The 16,799-nt window shown below is 37.7% G+C and overlaps 1 protein-coding gene across 6 annotated transcripts in view; it reads left to right on the top strand.

Annotated features, from left to right (window-relative positions):
- Window positions 1–16,799, top strand: part of LOC108053732 (calcium-dependent secretion activator) — a 210,273-nt gene that overhangs the window by 109,147 nt on the left and 84,327 nt on the right. For 5 of the 6 annotated variants that reach the window (XR_006417674.1, XM_044460652.1, XM_044460651.1 and 2 more), the window contains exons 8-13: window positions 15–29; window positions 4,724–4,954; window positions 5,007–5,151; window positions 5,207–5,313; window positions 5,372–5,547; window positions 5,609–5,815. Coding sequence is in view for 5 of the 6 variants with exons in the window: in XM_044460652.1 (XP_044316587.1) it covers window positions 15–29; window positions 4,724–4,954; window positions 5,007–5,151; window positions 5,207–5,313; window positions 5,372–5,547; window positions 5,609–5,815 (881 nt within the window). In the remaining variant the exon portion in view is untranslated. The remainder of the gene's footprint in view (window positions 1–14; window positions 30–4,723; window positions 4,955–5,006; window positions 5,152–5,206; window positions 5,314–5,371; window positions 5,548–5,608; window positions 5,816–16,799) is intronic. The other variant, XM_044460648.1, reaches the window with a different exon arrangement.

Here is a 16,799-nt window from a genome sequence, read left to right as displayed (position 1 = left end):
GTATTGACTTACAGTACACCGTCATTTTTGTAAGTTACCTTTAATCAATATGTTAAATAATATATTAGAGTTTTTCTTTTGAAATTCAACTAGTTACGTTAATCGGTTTCCCTATAACCTGGATACATTCTTGATCAGAATGAACGTTGGTCTCCCAATGTCTGTCTATTCGTTTGTTCAAATTAACCTGAAGATCTCAGGAACTATTTAAGCTAGAGATATTTATTTTATTTATATAAAGCTAGCTTAAGTTTTAAAAACTATGAACTAACTATAATAAGAGCATTAGCAGCTGAGACCTTCCACTCGTCTGGGAAGACAGTAATAATCTAATTTAAAGGAATGAGAACCATTTTAGATTTTGTGAATAAGTTGGGCTTTTTGAAAAAATGAAATGATTTTAGTTTTGTTTTCGTTGGAAGAGTTTGCTATGATGTTGGCGAAAAGCTCGAAGGAGTATTTTTAATGATATTGTTATACCAGGAAGAGGTATTGTTATGCAGGTCGGATTGTTTTAGTTTAATGTATTTTTTGAGGTAGTGTGTAGTGTCGTTAGTGTTGTTGTTTTATGTGTATATAAGAGGGTATTTTTGTGTTTTTTTTGCTGTTCTCATTGCCTTTTATGCCGATGTGACTGGGGATCCAAATGAGTTTAATTTTTGGGAAAAGATTGGTAATTAGGTTTCTTATGATTGTATTGTTGCCATCGTGGATAGCTTTTAATTCGCTTGTAAAAACAGAGGAATAGATAGGAAGAAGACCACATTTGATGGTGCTGTTTTCGTCGGTTACGCTAAAGCTTGATATGCCATTTGCCATCGAGCCATCGGTGTATAGGAATTTTGTTATTTGATAGTTTGCCCGTTAAAAGTTCTCTCCTGTGTTTTATTGTATATATGTTGGATTTAATGAGAAGGTGGTTGGTTGGTGTAGTACGGAATGCGCCTAGTGTGTAGGTGCGCTTCCATAGATAGGTAAGCAGTAGTCGACTTTAGTAATTAGGATGGATTTGATAATTTGGATAAGGGATGAGGTGTTAGTGTTGTATTCTGGGGAGGATAGGTGTTTGATGATGTTTAGGGTTTCCAGAGGCTATCTTTTAGTCTGATTATGTGGGTGGACCAGTTGTATTTATTATTAATGGTGAGGCCTAGGATTTTTGTGGTGCTAGTTTCAGTGATAGTTAGGTAACCAGTATATATTTTTGCTCTGCAATTGTGTTTCCGTGAAGGTGTTGACTTTTTTCGATCGAGAGGGAGGAACCTGAGTGCGTACACCATTCTTTAATTTTTTGGAAGACAGCTGTTAGATTTGTAGAGGGGTTTGTTTTTCTTTTGTGTTCTATGATTATTTGAAAATCGTCAGCGTAGGCCCTAAACTTAAATTGTCTAGGAATGGAAATGGTGTTACAAAGGGAATTGTAGGCAATTAGGATAACAGAGATGGGTGAGCCTTGAGGGATGCCGTTGTCAAGTGGGAAAGGGTTGGAAAGTGAGATTCCGTTTTTGATTATGATTTCTCTGTTGTTCATAAAGTTGGCGACGTATTTTAGTATTCGGGGGCCTACTTTTCATTTTTGGAGTTGGTGGATGAGGAAATGAATACCTATTTTATCAAAGGCTTTTGCGTAATCTAGGGATATGATAGAATGGTGGTGTTAGTTTGGGTGAAAGGGTTATAGATAGTGTGGATATGTTTAGTGGGATAGAGTCCGCATAGACGTTTAACGTTTGCCCACACTCTAGTTGGGTCCGAGTTGGGTTGGATTTCGGAGGTGAAGTAGTTGTACTTTACGTTGGCTTTTTTGAATTCGACTATATTTTCTGAACTTATGCTAGCTCTAAGCAACTTCCATTTTGTGTTTTTGATGTGTTTAAGGAAAGCTAGGTCGTTGTTCCACCAGGGAACAGTACGTTTGAGGGTAAAGATAGAGTTTTGGGGTATAGAGAGGTGGGCCCTTTGAATTATAACTTTCTTAATTATGGCAGCTTCTTTGTTTATATTATTGGTAATACCTGAGCTGCCGTTTTCCCTTTTCAAAGTCTTTTTAACTTCGCATACGTCCTGATTAGCAAGTTCTTTTTGGATAATATTTTCTTCTCTTCCTCTTAGATCATTAGAATAGAATACACCTTTGGTTAAGTTTAGTGTGTTGTGGATACTCACTTCGATTTTTATGCCGGGTGCAAAAGCTTTTAATGCGAGCAATCTATTGGCTTGAATGTTTGTTTTGATGAGTGGTGTTCCGTTTCTCAGTTTGTTGCAGTCTTCAACCTCACCGCAACAGGTGAAGTCAGTTTGTTTTTTGATTAGAAATGGGTTGATGTTGCTAAGATCTAGATGTAGATCACATCTTTGATAATAAGGTATTTTGGGCCATTAGATTTTATTTGTGCCACATTTTTGTCGTGGGCAGTTAATGGACCTCGATCGGGGGTTCCCCCATCACTGTGTTTTCAACAGTTGGTTAAGTCCTGCACTTGTTTGCTTTGCGCACTTGTGGTTACTGTTAAGATTTTGGTGAGTGTTGTTGGTATTTTTTTTTTTTTTATGTTTTGGGTTTGCTTTGGCAGCGAGGGCAAGTCTGAGCTCTATGAGAGTGAGTTTGTGACTGCCATATAACTGAACGATCGGAAATGCCATAACTTTGGTGTTTTTAAAGTTAAGAAGTTGGTATTTTTTATGGACTTTATTTTTGGCCAACCAATATAATTTGCAGAAGTTAGTTTCAGAAGTTACCCGAAGTTAGCTTTCCTTTCTTGTTCAATTTTATAAAATTCGAACGACTATTCATATAGCTGACATAGAAAAAGTTTAAAAGTGAATAGGAAAATCGACATAACTTTCCTTTCTTACATAAACTTCTTACATAAACGATTCCAAAAACACATTTTATTGTCTGTAAAAATCGAATGACTATATGGAGCTACCACGGACCTATCGAAAAATTAATCTAAAATCGATATGGCTTTAAGTTACCTTTTAAGCATATACGCATTAAAATCGATGTTTAGACGTTTCATGGAATATAGAATTTTTGTTGTACCTGCAAGACATATATACTTCGGCTTGCTGACGTTTTCACTTTTCTTTCAAGTATATTTAAAGTATATTTATGCGCCTAATGGGCGAAGAGCGGCGACGCATGCGCAAGGAGCAGGAGAAGCGCTGTAAAGAAGGAACAGAAGGTTATTCTAGGCAAAAACAATTCCAGGCCCAAGTTTTCGTTCTCTCTGAAACCGGGAGCGTTATAAAGGTCTGATGACCGTCACATCTTTTTCTCACTGGAGTTTTGCCTGTGCCAAAGATCATTTACTCGTTTTCGTTGTTGTGTGTGTTCTATATTATTTTATTTTTTAAGGACGAGCAATGTGTTAGGAGCAGGGAAAAAGGAGCCAATAGATTTACCGTTTTTAAAATTGCCAATTACTGAATGTATACAGCTCCATATAGAACAATACGCTATCTATTTACTTAACCTTTTCTACATAAACAATTAATATGTTGGGCAAATTATTATGTGTAGTGCATCGTACTGTTGACAAAATTGTAATCTATTAGCAATTTTTGTTGTTTTTTTATGTTCTTTGGGACTTGGAATATGTATATATATGTTACTATGGAATTACGGTTATAATTAAATTAAGATTATGTTCGCAAGGAACACCAACCCGTCCGTCCTTTCCTACGCAAACTAGTCCCTCAGTTTTAAAGCTATCTGCTTTTCCAAAAGTTGTCTTTCTATTGCATGTATCTCCCATAGGAACAATTGGAAAAAAATATAACTTTGTTGTTTTTAATTTTTTTTATGTCTTTTGGGATTTGGAATATATATGTAAAGGGTGGCCCACGAAAGATTTGCTTTTTAAAATCGCTATAAAAAAACAACGAGTATATATTTTTCAAAATTTTTTTTTATTGGATAGCCTCAACATTGCGGTTTATGTATGAAACACCACTTTGTTCATATGGCTGCCTCGGCTGGCTTCGGTCGACCCAATTTTTAAACACATTTTCGATGGTATGGCCCTCAATGGTCCTGATGGCGACTTCAATCTCGTGCTTTAGGTCGTCAATCGTCTCTGGGTGGTGGCGTAACACTTATCCTTGACGGCACCCCACAAAAAATAGTCCAATAGTCCATTTGACCCAAATCGCAGCTGTGAGGCGGCCAGTTGACATCGTCGTTTCGACTGATTATCTTATTTTCGAACGTACCGCGCAAAATATCGATTGTGACGTTGGCTGTGTGGATGCATTGGGTTCTCCAAGACGAGGTGTGGATTTTCTGAGCCCCAAATACGACAGTTTTGCTTATTTTATTTTGAAAAATATATACTCGTTGTTTTTTTTATAGCGATTTTAAAACGCAAATATTTTGTGGGTCACCCTATATAAGTTGAAATTTCGTAACCAACTCGGAGAAAACTTTCTCACTCGTCGCAGAGCTTACAAAACTATTTAGAAAATGTTCGGCAAATTTGTTTATAAGCTGACATGATTTAATCTTTTTCCTCGTATTTAGTAACAAAAAATTTTAAACTGTAAACCACAAACTAACACAATTCCTAAAAATGTTCAAAAATGAGAAAAGAACAAACTATTTTTATACATATTCCGCTTGACATTTATATATATTAAAAACTACTTTTTAAAGAACATTTGTATATATTTTAAATAAGGCACAATAATCATGTTTTTTTTTTGTGGTTTCCCCGAAAAGGAAATTAATTCTGCGATCCCACGGGTCCTTGTCTAAACTGGAGGGTGACTCAGAGGATGGCTCTACACAATTGACAAAGTTAGATGTTGTACTCACCTTTCAATTGGAAGTGATCGTTATGGAGGTTAAAGGTCTTAAATCATTAGCTCCCAATCGCATTGTCTACTGCACAATGGAAGTTGAAAATGGCGATAAACTTCAAACGGATCAAGCAGAAGCATCAAAACCAATGTGAGATCATACTACAAACATATCTAAATTTAAAAAAAAATTTTTTGAATAGGTGGGACACACAGGGGGATTTCACAACCACACATCCATTGCCTGTTGTAAAGGTAAAACTTTACACAGAGAATCCGGGAATGCTTGCATTGGAGGATAAGGAACTTGGAAAAGTAACCCTTAAACCTACTCCGCTTTCATCAAAAGTGAGCTTAACTTAAATAAACTTAATTTAATATAAAACATTTGACTCTAATTTAGTCTCCTGAGTGGCATCGAATGATTATTCCGAAAAACCTTCCGGACCAAGATATACGTATTAAGATAGCTTGCCGACTTGACAAACCTTTAAATATGAAACATTGCGGGTACGTACAATGCACTTAAAGATTATTACATTTTAATGCACATTATATAACTATATAGACATCTCTATGCGATCGGGAAATCAGTCTGGAAAAAGTGGAAAAGGCGCTATTTCGTCTTAGTTCAAGTATCACAATATACCTTTGCTATGTGCAGTTATAAAGAGAAAAAATCAGAACCGTCTGAGATGATGCAGCTTGATGGATATACGGTAGATTACATTGAAGCAGCCAGTGGTATATTAATGTGTTTGTTAATAATGTGCAAGATTTATTTTAATACTTACATTTTTTTTAGCCAACTTAATGTTTGGCATCGATTTAAATGGAGGTCGCTATTTTTTTAATGCTGTTCGCGAGGGTGATAGCATTTCGTTTGCTTGCGATGACGAGAACGAATGCAGCCTTTGGGTCATGGCCATGTACAGAGCGACCGGTCAGTCCCATAAGCCAACTCCTCCAATTACACAAGATAAAAATTCGGCAATGTCAAAGATTCAAGGTGGTACGTATTTTTAGTTTTAATTATATAATATATATGCATTGTTGGGTACTTAAATATTTGGCTTATGACAGTTTCAGGAACAGTTACAAATCGTTTTACGAAATTATTTTTGTTGCGATCAACTTTTTTTTTATCTATGTTCGACATTTTTTGACCATGATCAGTATACGCAAATTGTCATTTTATTGCGCTTGTTAGTTTCGGATCTTTGGTCTACTTTGATATGTTTTGTTCCTGATTTATACTAACATTTTTGGCCCAGATGGAATAGTGTTTTTTTTTATTACCTCCTAAAGTTATGATATTTTAAGAGTATGTTATTATTGTTGTCACTCAGAAGTTTTTCAAAATACCAATAATACTTATAGAACCGATCGGACTTCGCATGGGGTGTGGGGTGCTCTTTGCTGTTACTCTTAACTACATTTGTAATATGAACACATCTTATTATCTCTATCCTTTATTATCTTCCTCCTGGATCTGACAACATAATTTTAAATCAAGAACACGTAGACCGTATTGAGTCGGTCCACAAAATTGAATTTTTGTAGTCTTAAGTGGTTAAAAATTAAAGACCATCTAGTCTTTTTACCCTTGTATATTACAATTGCTTAATTTTATTCGTTTCTTCGCCCACACTGAGTTAGAAGCTCGTGCTCTATTCTGCGGGTATTGGGAGAGGGATTCTTAATGCAGAGTAAACCGGCAATCTAGTGTTGCAATCGGAAAACCGCGCTGAGTGTCGTTTTACAAATCCATACGTAGTGGGCTGAAAATTTTTTTATTTTTAATCAAAACAAAGTGGGTGCCGTTGTCGCAATACAATCTGAGAGGGATGCCTCTACAAGCCACGAAACGGCGTACACAAGGCAGGAATGTAACCAAAGACAGATCAGTCACTAGTTCTAGGTGATTAGCTATTGATGTAAAGCAAACAAAGATTCCAGTATAGGTTTTGAAGGGCGGCTTACCCCTAATATACAACTTGTAAAAAATGGGCCACAGAAGTCTACGCCCGAAATCAAAAATGGTCGATTTTGCCTTAACCTATAGGCTGGTAAATCTCACATGATTTGCTTCATTACCTAGGGCTTATAATGTAAGCAATGTATTCAGTTTCGAATCACTGCTCTGGCGTTAATTATCCACAACTATGAGGCAAGATTGCTAGCAGTGCCTTGGGCCCAGCATGATGATTTCAGCGATAAAGATATTCAATGTAAAGATACACAAACCTATTGTTGTAGGGGGCGATCCTGCCACAAAAAAGACTATTTGAAGGCACAAAAAAATTCCCACGGCGCAAACGCAAAGGTGGAAGAAAATGAACAAGTCGGGGGCGTCGCTTTACTCCGCTGAAGCGAGAGCGGGAGATCGGCAGCGGCCGTCCGAGGAGTTCGGATCCGAAACCCGGAGCTCTCACTACGGAGCGCGGACGTTGCGAGAAGCGAGCGAGGGAGCGCAAGAGGGCCGAGAGCGAAAGCTCGGAGAGCTTAGTGAGCAGCGGCGATGCAGTGGGCCACTGACCTAAACACCTTCTTTGGTAAAATGGCTGGAAAGTTCGATTCAAATATTAGTTCGGAATTGATTAGTCGTCCTCTTACCCTCATTATAACGATTCCTGATGTAATTTTCTGTAAAAAAGGTGTAAGCATGTGCAAACTTGGCTGCAAAGGCATTCCTTTTCTTAACGCAAGATTTTCCGACGAAATGTGGGCTATAATTTTCCAAAATGTCTGTTCCATTTCACATGCAGTAATGTGTATGACGTTCTCGCCTTTAAAGTGTTTGTTTGCTGGAACGTTGTTAATAGCTCGGTAGACATACACGAGAATCCCAACAGTTCCTATATATAATGCTGTCGATGATGGACTCTAAAATAGACTCTTAGATACTGGCGAAGTTCAGTAAAGCTTGATTTAAATTGCTGTCCTTTAAATTGCTGCTAAACTTTGAGAGCTGTGATTTAGCCCTACCTGGTATTTTGGTCGATTAAGGTATCTGCGCAGCAGTATCTAACATACATCGTCCACATACAAATCGCTATGCAGCACCGACGTACCGATTGGGCAGTCCCTTCTTTCGCTGTAACGCAAAGATCGTATGGTTTCGTATCGTATAGTTTCCATCTTCTTTGTGATCAGAAAACTGCCTATACATTTTTACAATGTCTTCTGTTGCTGCGAATTTATTAAAACAGAATTTTAAAAGAGTTATTATAAGGTCTGCTTGTATTGTGGGACCTACCAAAAGAATATCGTTAAGCGACTTTCCATTGGTGATTTTGTGGCAGATGGGTCAAATATCACGCGTCACTTTGTTGAAAGGCTCTAGGCTGTAATACACAGTGATGCGGGAGGTAAAAGTTTGGCCTAGCACGATCTACGCTTTTAGCTTGTGACATATGTGGTAGATATTCTTTCATAATATAAACATACTACTTTTTTAGTTGGGGACTTTTTTTAAACAACAACATTAATTTTTAAAGGGTTGATCAAATGAATTTCCCAGTTTATCAGTCTATTGAGTATGTTTGAAGACAGTATTTCTCGCATCATTTCTCCTCTTCAGCGAGAAAGCTTTTTGACACTCTTCTATTTTTATTATTTGGTTTACGAGTTTGTAGAGTGAGACCTTTTCTTGAATGACATTACATAATTGAATGTTGTTTATAAATGTTGTCACCTACAATCCAACCGAACGCTGTGTTTATTAAACTTGGTATGTTTTTTCCTAGCCTATACGTTCCGTATTGATAAAAAGATCTATTTTTAACGAAACATGAAATTGATGGTCTGCTAGAATCAAGCCTTCTGGTAATTTCCATTTTGGAAAGTCAGGCTGTTTCGCACAAATTGTTTTGATTATTGACAACGTTGAAAACCATTCAAAGGGACAGGTACGCGATTTTATAGTTGCAAACACAGTATAATGAATCTTTTTTCTGACTTCTGGAATCGTACACTAACTTATTGTTGTACATGAGACCTGCCAAGTTTAATGTTTCCTCGTTTATGAAATTGACTTCAGAACCTGTGCCTGCACGGCGCGTTCGATAATATGCGTGGCCTCCGATCCACAGTCCACTAAAGCACGGATGATAGTTGATTGACCAGTTGCTTCGTTGTGTAATCTGACAAGTGCAGTAGCGAGAAACATAGTTGTCGGCGATTGAAATTAGGCGAAATTGTGGCTGCGAAATGACCCGTGCGTGTCACAACAGACGATAGGGACTATAGGGATTCAAACGAGATCTATGGTCTGGATCGGCTAAAGAGTTGACCGATGAAAGAGTCGTGTCGCAACGGTTTGAGAATGAGGAAAATGTAACAGAGTGCGATGTCTCTGTACCCATTGCATACAATTTCGGCTGCTTGGACACTGGGACAGTGTGTGAGCATTGCTGAGGCAGTTAAGGCTTTCGGTCTACAACAGAGTCCTTGTGAAGGGCCTCCACAATGCAAGCAGCGTATTGTAGGTGCACTTTCAGTCGTGGTGTGGAAGCTGTTTCCTCTGTGGACGGTGCTGTTGGCTGGTCTCGATGTCGATAAACGAGGTGCTTGGTGCGGCGTTGTGTGCCGGACGGGTACCGGTGAGCATCGATTTTCCAAAATATCAAGCCTGCTGTTGAGGAAAGATTCAAGTTGCGAGAAAGTTGGGATCTTGACAGAATTGCCAAGGCTGTGCTCCCACGTTTGCAGAGTGGTAGCGAGAAGCTTGTTGATAAGGTGGTGCACAACTAACTGATCACTACCTATAACCGTCTTTGACTTTCAAAGTGAACGGTCGTGTTTTTTTCTGCGCTTCGAATTTTGTATTTTGTTTTGTTTATTCCCATCGGTGGGTTTTATCAACACAATTTTAATTTTCTTCCGGTTATTCAAACATAAATTTAAACTCCGTTCGCTTCGCGAGTGCACTTGTAGTAATACTAATAAATTGTTTTAGTTTTCGTAATTCTTATCTGTGTTTTCTTTTCTTATATCCCCGCCGTTTCTCTTTTGTGCATGCACTTTAACTAATTTACGCTCCCGCTCTCTTGCTCTCTTTGCTTTGAAAGTTCTAAGCGTGCAGTTTCTGCGCTCTTGCGGTACGTATAACTGCTCGCTTATAAATTTCAATTCGTTTTCTTGGTACAGTGGTTCCAATAAATAAAATGAATAATAAAAATTTAGTCTGCTTCTGCAAAAAATGCAGCCTCGTAATCAGGGCTGACCAGTCTAATATGACTTGCTGGCTGTGTGAAAATATGGTGCACACCAAGTGCGCCGGTTTTACTGGCCGGACAAGTGATGACCTTTCAAAGGGGCCAAATTTGCAGTTTTGTTGTGACGCTTGTGTCGAGGTTGCGAACGAGATGAAATCGTTCATGCGCCAAACTAAAGGCGGCCTGATGGGGCTGATTAGCTGTTTCGGAGTTGCTAGAGATAGTTTTCGCCGAGCTGATGATCTCCTCTCTGGGCTGGACTCGCAGTTTAAGGCCGCTGGTGGTAAGGAGCAAAAGGGGAACACCCCGCAATCGAAATCAAAAGAACAACAGAGCATTCCGGCGGATCAGCAGCTGATTTCAGCAAACCCTCAAATGTTGCTAAAATCAGCAGCTAAAAAAGATTCGGTATCCGAACCATCCGTAACAGAATGCATGCAACCAGGGACTTCTAAGAATTCAGATTTGTCCGTAGTGGTTTCACAATTAGTGGATCCACCTATCTCTCAGAATGTAGCATCACCACCACAAGGGACTACTGAGTCCGGACAACCGGCTCAAGTTGGTTTTGCAGAAACAATGTCTGCTCCACCAAAATCCCTTTCAGTGGTTCCACTAAAGAAACAAATTTTCGTTTCTCGGCTTTCCCCTGATCAAACATCTTCTGATGTATTGTCTTATATACAAGACAAAACTAAAGCCGATTGTAATAGTGTGAAGGTGGAAAAGTTTAAGTTTTCTTATGCTAGAGACATTTCATCTTTCAAGATAACTGTCCCTAACGAGCTTTTTGAAGCCATATGCTCGGGCGACTTTTGGCCGGATAATATGGTTGTAAAAGAGTTCGAAGCTAAGATAAAGAAGAAGGGGCCCGTGGGAGTAAAACTTCCTAGTCGAGGCCAAACCAGTGTACCAATTTCAAAAAACTAACTTCTAACCTCCTTCTTTCCCAGCAGAACGCAAGAGGTTTGCGTAGCAAACTCACTAAATTGTATTCCGATAGCCTTTCCTTTGCATCTCATATTATTGTGTTCACAGAAACCTGGTTAAAGCCGGAGATCTTTAGCTCCGAAGTTTTTCCAGGTAAGTACACAATATATAGGTATGACCGTCCCTCTAGACGGGGAGGTGAAGTCTTAATTGGAGTTGATTCAAACCTCCCGTCTGAGGAGCTATTTTTTGATGAATTCAATACCATTGAATTTATTTGTGTAAAGTTATCGCTTCCTGGTAACTTTATATACATAACTTGCTCATATATTCCGCCGTTGTCTGAACTTCCTGATTATTTAAATCACCTTTCCCTTATTAAGTCCGTTGCAAATAAGCTTTCCGACAGGGATCAGTTGGTAGTTCTAGGTGATTTTAGTATACCTGGAGTTACTTGGTCCACTGAGGATGGATCGAATGTCTTACTACCTATAGCACAGCATGATTTTATTGACGGCCTTCTTGACATATCTCTATCTCAAGTAAACCATGTTCGAAATTCATTAGGTCTTGATTTGTGTTTTGTATCAAATCCTGAAGGTGTGTTTCTGTCCAGAGTAGCACCACTCACGCAACCTGAAGATCCATATCACCCTACAATCGAACTTTCATTTGATACGGGAAGAGTTATAGAAGAAAAATCAGAAAAATCCAAACGAATACATTGTTTTCGCAAGGCAGACTTTCTGAGGCTAAATAATTTTATTTCTGGCTTTAATTGGTCTGATCTTTACCTATGCAATAATATGTCCGATGCAGTTAATGTTTTCTACACTGCAATAAACTCATTTTTTAATTCCTGTGTTCCGTGGTACTATCCGTCAATTTCCAATAAATTACCTTTAGCAAAGAGGTGACACACTTAAGAAATGTAAAGTCCAGACTTTTTAGGAAATATAAAAATACCGGTTCTCAATCTGTTTTTACTAGATATTTAAGTGCTCGGTCAAGATTTACCGTGCTTAATGCTCAGTGTTATAATAGTTACTTAAACCGTTGTAAGGTCCAGTTCTCTCAGGACCCGAAACAGTTTTAAAATTTCGTTAACACCAAGCGTAAATCTAATTCTTTTCCTTCCTCGCTGTCGTTCAAAAACATGACGGCAACCGCAGATCAGGCAATAGCCGATTTATTTGCCCAATTTTTTCAAACGACTTAGTCTACTTTAGATTACTCATCACAGCCTTATTCTTACACCATGTCCAAGTCAAACCTCATATTCTGTCCCACTTTAACAGAAAGCTCTCTTCATTTGGATCTTCTTCGTATTAAGCCTGTTTATTCGCCAGGGCCCGATGGTATTCCTGGGTGCGTGCTTAGGTATTGCGCTAAGGCCCTTACCTTATCTCTAGAAACCTCCCAATTCCCAAATATTTGGAAGGGATCATTTGTTATTCCTCTTCTCAAAAAAGGTAACAAGTTAGAAGCCAGTAACTACAGAGGTATTTCTAAGTTGTCAGCTATTCCTAAGCTTTTTGAAAAAATTATTACTCCTAATTTGCAGCACCTTTGCAGATCAATCATTTCTCCGTGTCAACACGGATTTATTAAACGTAGATCCACAGTCACAAACCTTCTAGAGCTCACTACATTTGTGATAAAAGGCTTCATTAATAGTTTTCAAACAGACGTCATTTACACTGACTTTAGTAAAGCATTTGACTCTGTAAATCACTTACTTCTTATTCAAAAACTTGACATGTTAGGTTTTCCAGTTGATCTGCTTAAATGTATTTCAAGTTATCTGAATGGCAGGTCACAAAGGGTCCTTTTTAAAAATTCAATTTCTGAAGTTCTCCGTGTTACCTCCGGTGTCCCACAAGGGAGCCATCTGGGTCCGTTACTTTTTACATTATTTATTAACGATCTTCCCTCAATTATAAGTCATTCTCGCGTACTTATGTACGCAGATGATGTTAAGATGTGCCTGCAGTATAAAGACATTTCCTGCCATTTAGACTTGCAATCCGATCTAGATAATTTTCAAAACTGGTGCCGAGATAATTTACTAAATTTAAACGCGTCCAAGTGCAAGCTGATGACTTTTTATCGGGTCAATCCGATCTACGCGACTTACACATTAAGTGGAAGCTCTTTGGATAGAATAACTCTTGTAAACGATCTTGGCGTTCTCTTGGACCCTAAACTAAAATTTTCTAATCACATTTCGTCCATGGTTAATAAAGACAGAGGAGTGCTTGGATTTATTAAAAGGTTGTCAAAAAAATTCGATGATCCTTATTTGACTAAACCTTTATTTATTTCGCTAGTCCGTCTTGTTAAGTCGGCTAAACTTTTCTGTGCCAAGTAGATTAACTAAAAATTATATTCCCCTAATTTTAAATCGATTAGTACTTGCTTCATTGGCACAAGATTGATCTAACTATTACTTTTTTTCCCCGGACCTTTACCTTTATTTTCTTATCTCGCGTCTATCTTATCGCGAATCGTGCCGTACGAAACACGGCTGCGCCCCTGGACGGAATAGCTTGCTTGAGAAAGTGGAACTTCTGGATTTCGGACGGGGCCGTGTTGTCGTGAATTAGTTGAGAAAAGGCGTCGTAAAATGCTGGCCAATCCGCAAACTTTCCGCTATACGTTGGTACAGGCAGCTTGGTTAACTGCACGGGTGACGTTGTAGCTAGCGATGTGAGCTGGGAGTCTGTGTTGCTAGAAGAGTGTTCTGAAAAGCTTGAATCTATTTTAGGAAATTTCTTTTAAAATGCTTCGGATATGGTACACGCAATGAAAGTTTAAGATAGATAAAAGATCCCAATCATCCCTCGTTCTGCATTGATTTGATTTGAGCGTATTAATATTATACCGTATGATGTTTAGCACGAAACGGTTCCTCCTCCGGAGTAATAAGATTCGCTACGGTGATAATTTTAATACGCTGTGCTTAACTTTATAAAATTAATCATACAAATTCGTGTTATCTATTTGGCCGGCTAGCATCTTCATATTTTCCCATGCCTAATATTCCATTGGCCGATGAAGAATATGTATTATATTACGAGGAGCTTGGCAACGCCGAGAATAGGGGATTATCTTTAATATTAGTATTAATCTCCACGTCCGTCGGTGCAGACGTGTAAAAATATTTGCCCTGAAGACGGTTGCCGAAGGGCAACCGAAATATATTGGAAAAAAAATAAAAAATAAAATTTAAAAAGCCGGAAAAACTCAAAAATTGTGGAGAATGTATACTTTCGATTTGATGCTTACAAAAGCGTATGCGTGTGATAGTGTGTGTATGTGATAACTGCCAAGTTTTCATCATCCTTGGGACAATTGATTATGTTCTGAGTCTCGTTTTGTGTTGTTTTTAACTCGTAGTATTTTCGTAAAACATGTGTTTTAATATTCAGTAATCAAGTTTTAAGTTTCAAGTTGTTAGCGAGACCGACAAAAGCAAAAAGAGCTGCTCTTCCGCGCTTACATTAGATTTGACTTAAATTTACAGAATGTTAATCGTGGCGCTGTGTTTGTTATGCCCCTGTAGAAATATATTTTCATATTTTCATTTCATCTTGACGGACGTCTTTCTTCCTTATTTTTAAAGTTCTGATGAATGATCTCTTTGCTCTTCCCTGTAAACTTTAAGGCTATACGAAAATTTGTATAAATAACTGTAAAGATTTTTATTTTTAAGCTATTTCACTATAATTTGAAGCTTTCTTATTTCGAAGAATATTTATAATTAACCTTTTAAGTGAATTCAAAGATTGAAATTCGGTTTCGTTCATCATAAAACTAATAAAATCTTCGTCGTTTATCAATCTTCTGTTTTGTGGTCCGCCAAAATGTCCAGTCTTTAATTATACCCTTGCAGAGCATATTCTAATTTTGCAACACAGCCATGGGAACATTTCCAACCTAACAAAGTATATATATTCTTGAACGGGCTAGTCGATCTAGCCATGTCTGTCCGTCTGTCCGACCGGTTTAGATTTATAAAAATCATATATAAGAACAATCGAAAAAAAGGGAAATAAAATTATAACTTCGTTGTTTCTAAGCTAGAAATTTGAGGTTGAACATGTCGATTTTAGTTAAACAAGCGCGGGTTTTTTAAACTTTTAAATTGAGTATTAATTAAGCCGCCAAAAACTGAGCTTACATAATTGAGAGCGGAACCTAATGACTGTTCTTTGCTTTTATTGTTGACACTGCAATTCGGCAAATGACGACACCTAAGCCCCGATTTTTTGCCAAAGGTGATATTACCTGGCACATTTAATGTATTTTGAAATTGGTTAACTGAGTATCTCATAGTCAGCGATTTGGATATGGGATTTGGAATTTCGGCTTTAATTAAATTAAGGTCGGACATCTATCCCTAAAGATTATAAAATGAAAGACCGATTTTTAAGGGGATACGGCCACAGCCCAAACCGTAAGAGCAAGAGCAGCCAAATTTTTTCACAGTATTCCATTTGGGGCGTGGGCGCCCACTAAGATCCGATATGTCCCCCCAGTGGCCCCAAACAGCTCCAACATCCATTATTCTGAGCAAAAAAAAGTTGATGTATTTAAGCTTAACTTCTAAACTGGTTGGAATTTCGATATTTGGTTTTTCCGATTTTTAGGTTTTGAAAAGGCCTAATTAGAAATCTAAAAGAAATTTTGATATCCCCCATAATTTGGGGGCTACATTTAAAATTAACTTTTCGATTTCAAAAATCTAAACCGCTGCTCCGATCAAGATGATTTTTCGCTCAATAGTTATTCTATGGCCCAAATGCTTAAGTTTAATTTTTCAAGTTTTTAACATTTTTTTAAGTATTTTTAACGAATTTATTTAGATTTTCTAAGTCATTGCGTTGTATTTTGCGGGAGCCTGTCGAGAGAACGAAACCCAGAAGCCAAGAGAGCGACGGACGTCTTTCTTCCTTATTTTTAAAGTTCTGATGAATGATCTCTTTGCTCTTCCCTGTAAACTTTAAGGCTATACGAAAATTTGTATAAATAACTGTAAAGATTTTTATTTTTAAGCTATTTCACTATAATTTGAAGCTTTCTTATTTCGAAGAATATTTATAATTAAACTTTTAAGTGAATTCAAAGATTGAAATTCGGTTTCGTTCATCATAAAACTAATAAAATCTTCGTCGTTTATCAATCTTCTGTTTTGTGGTCCGCCAAAATGTCCAGTCTTTATTTATACCCTTGCAGAGCATATTCTAATTTTGCAACACAGCCATGGGAACATTTCCAACCTAACAAAGTATATATATTCTTGAACGGGCTAGTCGATCTAGCCATGTCTGTCCGTCTGTCCGACCGGTTTAGATTTATAAAAATCATATATAAGAACAATCGAAAAAAAAGGGAAATAAAATTATAACTTCGTTGTTTCTAAGCTAGAAATTTGAGGTTGAACATGTCGATTTTAGTTAAACAAGCGCGGGTTTTTTAAACTTTTAAATTGAGTATTAATTATGCCGCCAAAAACTGAGCTTACATAATTGAGAGCGGAACCTAATGACTGTTCTTTGCTTTTATTGTTGACACTGCAATTCGGCAAATGACGACACCTAAGCCCCGATTCTTTGCCAAAGGTGATATTACCTGGCACATTTAATGTATTTTGAAATTGGTTAACTGAGTATCTCATAGTCAGCGATTTGGATATGGGATTTGGAATTTCGGCTTTAATTAAATTAAGGTCGGACATCTATCCCTAAAGATTATAAAATGAAAGACCGATTTTTAAGGGGATACGGCCACAGCCCAAACCGTAAGAGCAAGAGCAGCCAAATTTTTTCACAGTATTCCATTGGG

This window comes from Drosophila rhopaloa, unplaced genomic scaffold (genome assembly GCF_018152115.1).
Source record: "Drosophila rhopaloa isolate 14029-0021.01 unplaced genomic scaffold, ASM1815211v1 contig_203, whole genome shotgun sequence".
NCBI lineage: Eukaryota > Metazoa > Arthropoda > Insecta > Diptera > Drosophilidae > Drosophila > Drosophila rhopaloa.
Note: the sequence above shows the minus strand (reverse complement) of the source record. Positions and strands in the feature narration are given on the sequence as shown.